The 12298-nt window shown below is 46.9% G+C and overlaps 1 protein-coding gene and 1 long non-coding RNA gene across 7 annotated transcripts in view; one reads left to right on the forward strand and one right to left on the reverse strand.

Moving 5' to 3' along the window:
- Positions 1 to 12298, forward strand: part of LOC137432405 (uncharacterized) — a 115967-nt gene that overhangs the window by 75115 nt on the left and 28554 nt on the right. The window contains exon 1 of one of the 3 annotated variants that reach the window (XR_010985490.2): positions 7651 to 8321. The exons of the other annotated variants lie outside the window; for them this stretch is intronic. This is a non-coding gene — a long non-coding RNA (uncharacterized LOC137432405). Of the gene's footprint in view, positions 1 to 7650; positions 8322 to 12298 lie in introns of those variants that run through there. 3 annotated transcript variants of the gene reach the window in all.
- The window catches only part of LOC137432403 (syntaxin-12), a 61039-nt gene that overhangs the window by 13139 nt on the left and 35602 nt on the right, over positions 1 to 12298 (reverse strand). For all 4 annotated transcript variants that reach the window (XM_068124304.2, XM_068124303.2, XM_078783173.1 and 1 more), the window contains exons 7-8: positions 8011 to 8095; positions 7628 to 7700 (exon numbers count right to left, since the gene is read on the reverse strand). In XM_068124304.2, the coding sequence (XP_067980405.1) occupies positions 7628 to 7700; positions 8011 to 8095 (158 nt within the window). The remainder of the gene's footprint in view (positions 1 to 7627; positions 7701 to 8010; positions 8096 to 12298) is intronic.

A 12298-nucleotide genomic window follows, 5' to 3' on the forward strand; every position in this document is an offset into this window, starting at 1 on the left:
CGTGTGTCCGTACCTCCTGAGCGCTGTCCGCAAGGAGGTGTCGCAGCTCCTGTGCGTAGCGATCGATCGATTCCGATGGTTGTTGTCGCCGCTGAGAGAGCTGATGCCGGCCGTGCACGGCGCTCCGTTTCTTTATGTATATTCGCTTTAGCTCGGCCAGAGCAGTGGCGTACGTCTCAAATCGAGCAATGCACCGGTAGACGCGGTGATGGACCTTCGACTGTAACACTGACAGCTTCACCGTGGCGGTGGGCTCGGTTTCATGCGCTGCGAAATAATTCTCCAGCGTTTTGAGCCAGTGGGTGAACTCCGACCACGACCCCTCGGCTTGTGCGTCGGCGTCGAGGATCGGTACCATGATCATCTTGTGTTCAGCCATTTCGTAGATTTAAATGATATTAAATGTCGTGAAAATCAGCCACAGACACGACTTGTACCTTGGGTAGGTTTAATATCATTTAGATCTGTGGTAACATCCTGTAAAATACATTCATGCAATAGACATCAGAATCTGAGTATTACTTGGGAAATGACTGATATCAATAGGCAAAGCAAGCAAGTCCAGCATATAGGTGCGTACATACCATTCAAACTACAGGACTATATGTCACAGTAAGTGTCGCTGGAGTGTCCCTGCGTCGCGGTTGTCCCGGGTCTTATAGACGCCCCTTTAGTGGGATAAGCGAGCACTCCCGGGTTCACCTTCAGTATAATTTCACTACAAGTACTGTTAAACTTCTGTACGTTTTCCAGAAGTATCTCTACTTTGCAGATTAGCCAATTTTTTTTTTAACAAAAACAAAAGTTAAATTACGACTGGGATTACGGACAGTAAAATTACAGTTCAGTACTTCGTGTAACCCCCACGAGCATTCAGGAGAGCACGTACACGTTGAGGCATGCTGTTCACGAGATTTGCCAAGGTTTGGACAGGAATCGCTTGCCGTGCAGTGACAATAGCCTGCTGCAATTCACGCACAGAGGCAGGCTGCTGGTCCAAGTTGTCGATTTGACGCGTCAAGACGCGTCAAATCTGCCTATCGGATTCATATCCGGGGACATGGCAGGCCACTCCATATGCTCTACACCACGGTCAGCAAGAAAGTGTTGGATCATGCGAGCACGATGAGGCCGTGCATCGTCATCTTGGAAGACAAAGTTTCCTCGAAAGGCTGCACGAGCAAATGGAAGCAATGTTTCTTCCAGAATGGCCCTGTACTTGAACTGGTTCAGGTTTCCATTCAGAACAACCAGGTCAGTTTTGCCCCCTGCATGAAAAGCAGCCCAAACTGTCACCCCACCACCTCCAGCTTAGACTCTTGGCACTATACAATCTTTGTTGTAGGCTTCATGCACTTGTCTGCGCACTCAGACACGGCCATCTTGACGATAGACCAGAAATCTAGACTCGTCACTGAAGATCACGTGATTCCAGTGTCCTGGATGCCATTGACGGTGCTCTCTTGCCCACTGCAATCGGCGCTGGCGGTGTTGTCTGGTCAGGCGTGGCTTTCTGAGGGGACGCCTGGCACGATAGCCTGCTTGGACCAGTCGTTGGTTGACTAGCCTTCTGGATACAGGCACATTTGTCAGTTGCTGCCACTCAGCCCTAAGCCGATTAGCTGACTTGGTACGGCCATTGCGGACGAACCGATGCAGCTGGCGATCATCCCTCCTTGTGGTTCTACGGGGACGTCCTGGCCTCGGTATTGGTGTAGGGACACCCCTCTGAGCATTTCGTTTCAGTATCTTTGACACCTGACCTTGAGTGATGCCATACTGCCGAGCAATAGCATGCTGTTTCATGCCGTAATTTCGTAAAGCCACCACTCCATGACAAACAGCATTGTCGAGTTGACGGACCATCTCCAGAGGAAGCGGCAATAACTTTTGTAGACGTGCAGCAGTTGTTTTCCACCAATACAGAACGCAACAACCCTTGTATACCCGACTGTGAAGCCAATCATCAAATGCACCTGTCCTTACATTTTGCCACGCCACCTGTGATATATTCCTGTTGTTGACCTCTTGCTGCGACAGACAATCAGTGACATGGTTCTTTAACAAATAAATCACCAAAATGTAAAAGAAACTGACCAGATTGTTATACCGAGTTAAGAAAGTAAACCCAAGTCAAGAAAAAAATATATATTCCATATTAAATGCCAAGTCTGTATCTGGAGACTAAAACCTCCTATATAAGGCCGATATAAGTTTAGCCTATATAAGGCTAAACTAATATATATGTTACAAAGCCACACGCCTCCGTTAATCTTCCTCAAGAGTGATAAAATCATCTCAACATCCCCTTATATGCAAAGTGGGCGGGGTATATGCAAAGTGGGGTGGGCAAAGCTGGACAGCCAATTAAACCGTATCACACTGCTCTCGTGAACGGAGACGTAACTGACCAAATTCAAAAAATCAACCGCATATTAACGGTTCAAAATAATCCTGTAAGCAATGCTGGATTATAACTCAAGTGTTTAGAAAATCAGGAACAATCATTACATTTAATTAAAAGTTAAACTTGTAAACAATTTAATTGTAAATTAAATTAAAACTGTAAATATATTAAAGCAAAAATTTTTTAAGATAAAATAAAATTGCCATAATATCAAGATCATCACATGTGGCCCTATGCGGTAAAGGGGAATGCGGGAAGAAGGGGGGTTATAGGGGGGGATAAAATGGGGCAGGGGGAACCAGAGGGGGTGGTTTGGGAGAGGGGTGGTTTGGAGGGAGGGGGGGGAGGGGAGGGGGCAAATTGTCCGAATAAAAACCTTGTGACATATTATGTGTACTCGTTGTTCAAAGTACGGAATGCCTGCTTCGTTTACACAAGAGTGGGTCAAACGCTACCGGTAAGTCAACTACCTCTTGTGTGATCGAGGTAACAGTTTCTTCTGTGTCCCTCCCTCCCTCCCTCCCTCCCCTTGTCCCTTCCCTCCCAAACTCCCACCTCGCCCCTCAAATCTCCCCACCCTCATTTCTTCTCAATTTCCCCCCTCTCACTCCCCCTCCTCAAAGCGTCCTCCCCGCTTCTTCCCCCTTCCAACTCTCACCTCCAACTCCCCCAACCTTCTGCCTCGCTCTTCCCCCTCCTCAAATAACACCTCATTTTGCCTCACCCAATCACCATCAAACCTTTTGTCCGCCCCATCCTTCCCTTTCTCCGAGCTATTCAGAAATCTCTGACACACCTTCAACAGCTCTCCCTACCTCTTCCACATCTTACCCTACCCCTCCTCCCCCCTGTTCTGTATCTGATGCTCCCCCTTCCTCTTCATTAATGGTATGGACCTCAAACATCCGGGGCCTTCGTTCAAACTTAACTGATCTCTCCATACAGGTTGCTTCTGTCAAACCAGACGTGATCTGCTTAACAGAAACTTTCCTCCTTCATGATGTCTCCGATTCCTTAGTATCTCTCCAGGGTTACTCCCTCCTCCGGTATGATAGACCTGAGCCTCGTCCTTGAGGTGGGGTTGCTATCTTTATCAAAAACTCTTCCTCACTCGCCCTGCACTGCACTCTCTCCACCTCACCCCCAGGAATACCTCTGGCTATGGCATTCCCTTCGCTCCCACCTCTTGTTCATATGTGTATTGTACCGTCCACCAAACAGTGATGACTCCATCTACATCTCGCTGTCTGATAATATGGACCAACTTCTATCTACTCATCCCAACTCTCTCTTCCTCATATGTGGTGATTTCAATTGTCACCATGCCAGTTGGCTGGGTGTGGGTACCTCTCTCACCAGCCATGGCTCCTCAGCAAAGGACTTCTGCGACTCACTGGGACTGACACAATCTGTCAATTTCCCGACCCGGATCTCAGTCAACGGAGCATCTTCTCTTCTGGACTTGGTTATGACTAACTTCCCTGAAAATGTCTGCTGCTCTTCTTCTGCTCCAATCGGATCATCTGATCATGTCCTTGTTAAAGTGGACATCTCTCTGACCATTCTCAGGGAGCCTGCTCAGCGTCGACGAGTCTGGCATTTCACTCAGGCCAACTGGCACGGTCTTCAAGCAGCCATCAATCATCTGGACTGGTCTCCCATCTCTACCACCTCTACCACCTCTGACATCAACTCATCCTGGGAATTCTTCCAAAGTAAATTGCTCTCTCTCATGCACAGATTTATCCCATCTCATCTTCAGTTGTCATACCCTTCCTCCCATCCATGGTACACGGAATCTTGTGGTGAGGCTGTTGCCCAGAAACAACTTGCCTTCGTCTCCTGGAAAGCAAATCCAACGGAAGGAAATCTCATTTCCTTTCACAAAGCCCGAAACAAGTGTGTGTCCACCCTCAGAAGAGCCAGGAAACAATATCTCTCCGTTCTCAAGACCGAACTCTCTTATCTGTCTCCCTCTTCCAAATCCTGGTGGCGTCTGGTCAAATCTGTTTCTGGTGTTTGTTCCCCCTCCATCCCCTCCCTTACCTCAAACGGCTACACAGCTGACTCCGCACGTGAAAAAGCAGAATGCCTCAACTCTGTGTTTGCCTCTAAATCTTGTGTCCCAAACCCATCCCTCTCTGTACCCACCATACCCAGTCGTACCCAGCTGCTCCTGGACTCCATATCCTTTCCTCCTGACAAGGTGGAAAAGTTTGTCAACCCTCGACTCTGATTCTGCAACTGGACCTGACGGCATCAGCCCACGGGTCCTAAAATCATGTTCTTCCGCTCTTTCACTCCCTCTCTCTTTTCTCTTCACCCTCTCTTTTGCTCAAGGTCAACTGCCATCTGCTTGGAAATCAGCCAACATCACCGCTTTGCACAAAAAAGGTGCAAAAACTGATCCTAGCTACTACAGACCAATCAACCTTCTCCCAATTATCAGCAAAGTCATGGAATCCATCATTGCTTCGGATATGAAATCTTTCCTCTTCTCCAATGGCTTGATCTCTGATCATCAATTTGGTTTCAGACCAGGTCACTCTACTCTGGACATGCTGCTTCTGCTGTCTCAACAATGGATGGAGGTCCTCAATGCCAAACAGGAAATTAGAGCCGTCTCCCTCGACATATCACGTGCCTTCGATACGGTCTGGCACCCCGCTCTGCTCACCAAACTCTCCTCCTTTGGTATCCATGGAAATCTCCACGCATGGCTGGCGGACTTCCACTCTAGTCGTCGTCGTGTGGCCCTGAATGGGTTTCTCTCATCTCCTCTTCCTGTTCAGGCTGGAGCTCCCCAAGACAGTGTTCTGGGCCCTGTGCTTTTTCTGGTCTTCATCAATGATCTATGACTCTCTTGAAAATCCTCTCTATCTCTTTGCTGACGACTCCACTCTCTGCCGCTCCATTCCTTATCCCTCAGATCGGCAGTCTGCAGCCTCCTCACTCTCTGCAGACCTGGACAAAATCACAGACTGGGCAAACAAGTGGAACACGTCTTTCAATCCTGACAAATCTCACACTCTTACGATGTCTCTCCGAAAAGACCGACTGGACAACCCTCCCATCTACTTTCTGAATAATCCTCTCCAAGAAGTTCTGTCACTCAAGCTTTTGGGTCTCACTATCTGCCATGATCTTTCCTGGGAAAACCACATTTCCAAGCTGGCCTCCAAAGCCAGTCGCCGACTGGGCATCCTCCGTCGTGCGAAGTCCTTCCTTGGCACACCTGAGCTCCTCACCACATACAAGGCTTTCATCCGCAGCTCAATGGAGTACTGCTCTTCCCTCTGGGCTGGTGCTCCTGCCTCACACCTAGCTCGTCTTCACGCTGTTGAAACCAAAGCGTTCAGAATCATTGGAATCTCCCACGATGACGCTATCTCCGAGGGCCTTTCACTTAATCACCACAGGCAGGTTGGTGGTCTTTCCGTCTTCTACTGACTCCTCTCCGGCCTTGCTCCCCCAGCTCTCTGGGCTCTGTCCCCCAAATATTCCTGCAGGTCGCACAAGATCTGCCTGCAACCCTCTCATGGTTAAACTGCCAAAATCAAGACTCTCTGCTCACCTTCACTCCTTCATTCCTCTTTTCTCCCGCCTCTGGAACAAACTCCCTCACTCTCTTCAATCCCACTCCTCCCTTCAGGTCTTTAAAACGGCTGTTCACCACCATCTCTTATCTTCCCCAATCCAAAACCTTGATCTTTTCTACCCCCGCTAATTTCACCCCAAATCCACTTTTTTGAGGTGACTTTTGACTTCTTTCCTGGAAGTCCTTGGTGTCCTTGCGTTTTATACCTATCCTGCCTCCCCCCAGGCCCTCTCCCTCCAAAAACATCTCCTGATGTCCCTGCTCTCAAATGTTGTGTGTGTGTGCTTCCTCCTTCCTCCCCATGTCTCCCCACGTCTCCCCATCTTGTCGACCGCTCCCCTTTTTATATACTTTGTTTGCTTGTTTGATTTGTTTGTTTCATAAATGTTAGCTCTTCCACGAGCCTCGACTCGGTATACAAAAAAAATAAAAAAAATTGCACTATACTTGTGAAATCCCTAATACAAGTTGACATTTGGCCTATGTTGACCTTTAGACCTCAAAAATAATTAGTGGTTGAATTGAGTGACTGGAAATGCAAATCCTGTTCAAATTTGAAGTCAATCGGATGAAAATTGATGATTTTAGAAACATGGCAAAATTTGTTCACCGTTGGCCTATGTTGCCCTTTTGACCTCAAAATGAATAGGCTTCTTCCTTGTGACCAACTCTACCATTTTGTGAAGTTTCATGAAGATTGGTTTAAAATTGTGTCCTGTAGGCGATTGACATACAGACAAACAGACAAAACGCACAAGACCAACCAATATACTTGAAAATCTTTGATTTTCACAAGTAACAAATGACAAAGACATGGGTGAAAACATAACCTCCGTTTACATTCAGTGGCAGGTGAACGGAGGTTATGTTTCATTACGTCGACCAATAGGCCTCCACCCACATTATTACATCATTAGACACACTTGTACCAAGTTTGATTTACTTCCCTTCAGCTGTTCCAGTTATCACATTTTACCTGACATGACCTCTGACCTTTGACCTCTGACCTCAAAATCAAATCAGTTCATCCTTGCATCATATATACTTATACCAAGTTTCTTCAAAATCCCATCACTTGTTCACAAGTTGGCGCTGCAACACAACTTTTACTTAACATGACCTCTGGCCTTTGACTTTGTGACCCCAAAGTACAATCAGTTCATCTTCATTCACCCCATTGTACATACCTCCACAAAGTTTGACTAAAATCCCTTCAGCCATTCTCAAGTTATCGCGATAACGAAAACCTAGCACGGACAGCCGGACGGACGGACAATCTGAAACTATAATGCCTCGGGCGAACGAAAAGCAATCGCTATTTAGGTGCGATTTCAGCATGGGCACCACACGCCATGGTGCTAAATCATTCAGTAAACGTTAAGCATTCCTGCTTACAATCATGCGGACACAAAGGTGTTAACGATTTTTCCCACAAAGACCATGCATTTTATCTGATATCATGGTTAAAGACACTGCAAAAAAAATCACAAAATGAAATGCAACATTTATAAAGAATTTACATTTGGTGAAATACACGTGAACAGGTAACATAAACAGCATGGGGATACAAAAAACATGTTGGGCCAAACAGCCTCTTTCCTTGCATTTACGGTGACACGTACCGATCATGTCTCCCTGATCGTGAATCATGGTTCCCAGGTCTTTAAATATCTGGTTGACATCCACTATATCTGCCTGGAAAAAAAAAAAAAAGAATGTAAAATAGAGGACCATCCAAGGAAATCATGATCAGTAAATATTTAAAATTATAAACACAAACATGGTATTTTGAGTGGTTGGCAGGAAGTCGTCAATGCATTGGGTTTGTGCATTCGTATGAATGGCTCATCAGTACAAATCCCAGAGGAGACTTCATGGTTGTACATGGCACAAACATTAATACAGCATGTCTCCTTGTTCCACCAAGATTTCCCCTTTTGGTCCTCTTCTATATATATATTTTTTTCCTCATAAAAAGGTGTGAATAATGGGAAGAGTCAATTACCTCCAGCTGTTCTATGGCTACCTCCCTTTCCTTGATGAGCTCCAGGTCTTGCTCCTTTATTCCACTTTCTTGCTCTTGCAGCTCACTATAAAATGAGAACATACGAACATTGAAAGGTTATGTTAAGCCCATGCAGAGGACAGTGCAAAAAACTGGTTCGGGTTAATTAAGGAACCAACATGATGTTTTTTGTTTTTTTTTAGTCTAGGCTCATGGAAAAGGAGGAACGCGATGCACAGACCGTGGGCCAAAGGAAATGAATGGATGAAAGAAATGGAGATTGGAGGAAAAAAAAAGGAACCTGCAAGTTGGTAATATGGGTTAGGGGAGAGCTGACTTGTGGTTAAAGATCACGGGTAAGGATGCCACCTTGAAAGGTGTGGAGGGAATAGTGGAATTGCATAACCTGGAACACAATTCCACAAGCATGAGAAAAAGGGACAAAGGAGTGGAAGTGAGCAAAAGTCTGCATTTATAGATTATTTTTTCTCCAAGAGAGAGAGGCTCATGGAAGAGCAAGAGTTGAACAAGTAAGGGCTTGCTGGAACAATGTGTGCATCTTTGGGGGACTAGTGAAAGGCAGAGGGAGCAAGGCCAGCATGGAGGTGGTTAAAATAAAGAAGAAGAAGAAGAAGAAGAGGAGGAAGGACTTATGGGAGAGCAGCAGGGCTTGTGATTAATCTTCTTTGTGGGATAGCCAATGATAACACCTTGGGATTCCACAGCACCCAGAAGACATGACAAAATAGGGCGGATCCTATAGAAATGTTTAAAGGGATTCTTCATCATTGAGAGACACGGCCAAAAACAATATATAGCACGATATTTCAAAACGTGGATGAGTTACGACAAAACTTAGCTTAGTCGCCGCATGGGCATCCTCCATCATGTGAAGTCCTTCCTCGGCACACCTGAGCTCCTCACCACATACAAAGCTTTCATCCGCAGCTTGATGGAGTACTGTTCTCCCCTCTGGGCTGGTGCTCCTGCCTCATACCGAACTCTGCTTCGCGCTGTAGAAACCAAAGCTTTCAGAATCATTGGTATCTCCAGTGATGAAGATGATTCTGAGGGCCTTTCACTCCCTCACTGCAGGCAGGTTGGTGGTCTTTCTGTTTTCTACAGGCTCCTTTCCGGCCTAGCTCCCCCAGCTCTATCTGTGCTCTGTTCCCCAAATATTCCTTCAGGTTGCACAAGATCTGCCAGCAACCCTCTTATGGTTAAACTGCCAAAATCAAGACTCTGCTCACCTTCACTCTTTCATTCCTTTTTACTCCAGCCTCTAATACAAACTCCCTCACTCTCTTCAATCCCACTTCTCCCTCCAGGTCTTTAAAACAGCTGTTCACCACCACCACCCCCCATCCAAAACCTTGATCTTTTCTACCCCCGTTATTTCACCCCACATCCACCTTTTTGAAATACCAACTTCTTTCCTGGAAGTCATAGCAGTGTCCATTTATTTTATACCTCTCCAACCTCCTGCCCCCCCCCCCCCTTCCCCCAAGCCCTCTCCCTCCCAATGACCCTGTTCTCTGCCATTGTTGTGCTTGTGTGCTTCCCTCTCTCCCCACATCTCGTCTCCCGCTCCCTTTATTATATGTTTATGTTTTTTGTGATTAATGTTAGCTCTTATACGAGCCTAGATCTTGTATATATATATATATTATTAAAAAAAAAAAAAAATTTATATATATATATATCTATATATATATATATATATATATATATATATATATATATATATATATACATATATATACAGTATATATATTGTTGTGGATATGAGGACTGTATATTTTTTGATTGTGTGCTGTACTATTGTGATTATTGTTTATTCTGTGCCTCCTGCCTCCGGAGCTGTGTAAAGACCAAAAGGGCGTCCCATAGTCCACAAGCATACACGTCAGCCAAGTAATAGAATATACCTGTTGATAGTTATCTCTTATTCTGTGTTTTAGGGTAAGGCTGTGTCTCCCATTAATTGAAGTACTCCATTGCACCAGTGAAAGAGATAGATTCCCTTCCATTCCCATCACCAATTACCTCCGATCCAATTGCCGCCATTGGCCACGAGGCAGGGTTGGGGAAGAAAGGCGTGTCTCCACCTCGTCATAGAGGGGGAGGAGTGAACCAGCCCCGCTCGACCAACCATGAGCCAGGGGTTTGGCTACAGAGGGCGGAGGAAGAGCGGTCGGGGAGGTTCGCAAAGGTTGAGGGGCGGGGGCCTATATAACCCAAGGCAGGGGTGTGGCCAAAGGAGATGAGTTTTTACCGGCAGACACAAGGGAGCCCAAGCCGTGGAGAGGAGTCAGAGAGATTCGCTTTTACAAGAGACTGGAAGAGTTGAGCTTTTACCAGAGACAAGACGGTTGAGCTTTTACAGAGAAGAGAGAACCCGTCACACCAAGGCTCCACCAAGCTCCGTGTTGGCTCCACCGAGCGTTCCCCTCCACCAAGCTCCGTGTTGGCTCCACCAAGCTCCGTGTTGGCTCCACCAAGCTCCGTGTTGGCTCCACCAAGCTCCGCGTTGGCTCCACCAAGCGTTCAGCTCCACCAAGCTCCGCGTTGGCTCCACCAAGCGTTCAGCTCCACCAAGCTCCGCGTTGGCTCCACCAAGCGTTCACCTCCAGCCATCCACCTCCTGCAATTCCCCGCGTGAGTCCGTCTTTTGTTTGTTCTGTCCTGGGTTAATTAAGTCTGTATAAGCTAGTATTTTCCCTGTGTCACCTGCGTCTTATGTGCTTGTAAATAAACGTGACTGCTTTCTTTTTGCTTGTGTGTAAATAGTCAATAAATTCAGTCGTATTTCCAAACCTTTCTTTGCCTTCGTTTTCCTCTTTGCATTGCGTCGTTTTCGTCTTTTCCCTCATTGAGCAGCTGGGGTGCGATACGGCCAAAGTCTGGGTGAATCGGGTGAGTTTTGTTAGGTCGCGGTCTTACACCACCGCTCGGTCTATAACATCTAACCGCGATCTGTAACAATTGGTAGTCAGGAGGTGGGATTCGAACCTGGGACTAAATTTATTTAGCCCAAATTTTGGACACCAATTGTGTTGGTACTGTAACAATTGGTGTCTGGGAGTGGGATTCGGGGCCCGAACCAAAATTTTAAAACATCTAGAAAAAAATTTTTGGTCAAAATTACGAGCTGCCGAAATTTTGTTTTATAAAGTAAAACCCGAATTTTGAAATCGCGCCATGGCTGTTCAAGGCGACGGGATGCCGGTGGGAGAGATAGAGGGGTTAGAAGTAACCCAGGACCTCGGGGAAATGTATGTGGAGAAAATGGTGGAGGAGAGTAAAGAAGGTGTGGTTGAGGGTGTATCAGGTGCACAAAATGGCAGCCTCCCGTACGTGACGGCGATAGCCGGACCCGCAGTGCCAATGGACTGGGGTGTTTGGATGATGCATTTCAGTGCCGCTCTGAGGGGTGACAGTAAGGGATTTGATGCAATGATGGCTACCCAGGGGCTAGACGCGGAAAAAGCGAGGCACGAAGCAAGGTACAACCCGGTTGGATTTCAGGAGCAAATAAACGCCACGGTAAAAAGAATACAGGAAGACATTGACCGCAGGTTGGGCGAGCAGGTCCCACGGGTGCACGGGGAGGTAACGCGTGTCGAAAAGCGCTGGTTGAGCGAAGCGGAGGAAAGCACGGGTACAATGACGGGGGTATAAATCGCGACACGGGGCTTGGAAAAGCCGGCGACCGATGAAGTAGAGGGAATTTTATTAAAGCCAACGGTCGCCGAGGTTAATAAAGAAAAAGCAGTAGCGGGAATTAAAATTGAAGAGATGACGGAGGTAGCCCGAGAATTGCAGGGAGAAATGGATTATGTACAAAGTCCCTGCTCACATCACGATGCTGTGCTTAACCCGAATGGAAGTTTGCAGGTTCGCGTGGAGAAAAGGATCCCCCAGGTGAGTCGTGCTGTTGTGTATTGTGCGGGGAGATTTTGTAAGAGGATGTTTAGCGACAAAAGAATTTTCGCGCGCTTGGGATCGAGGAAGCATCCGGGCGTTGGTGAAGGGTCCCGTGTGAGTGGAAATGGCACGCGTGGGAGGAAAAAGTGTGCGTCGGCGAGTGGGTGTGTTATAAAGTGTGGGAGTGAAACCGAGTGCGAGCGAGAATGCACGTCGGTGTGTACGGGGTGTGACACAGGGAGTGAGAGCAATACGGAGTGCACGCCAATGGTGAGTGTTACGGAGGACGTAACGGAGGAGAGATGTGGACCGAAGTGTGCGCAAGAGGTGTGGTGTGTAACAGAGAGAGCGTTGGTGGAAT

This window comes from Myxine glutinosa, chromosome 8, assembly GCF_964187855.1.
Source record: "Myxine glutinosa chromosome 8, kmMyxGlut1.1, whole genome shotgun sequence".
NCBI lineage: Eukaryota > Metazoa > Chordata > Myxini > Myxiniformes > Myxinidae > Myxine > Myxine glutinosa.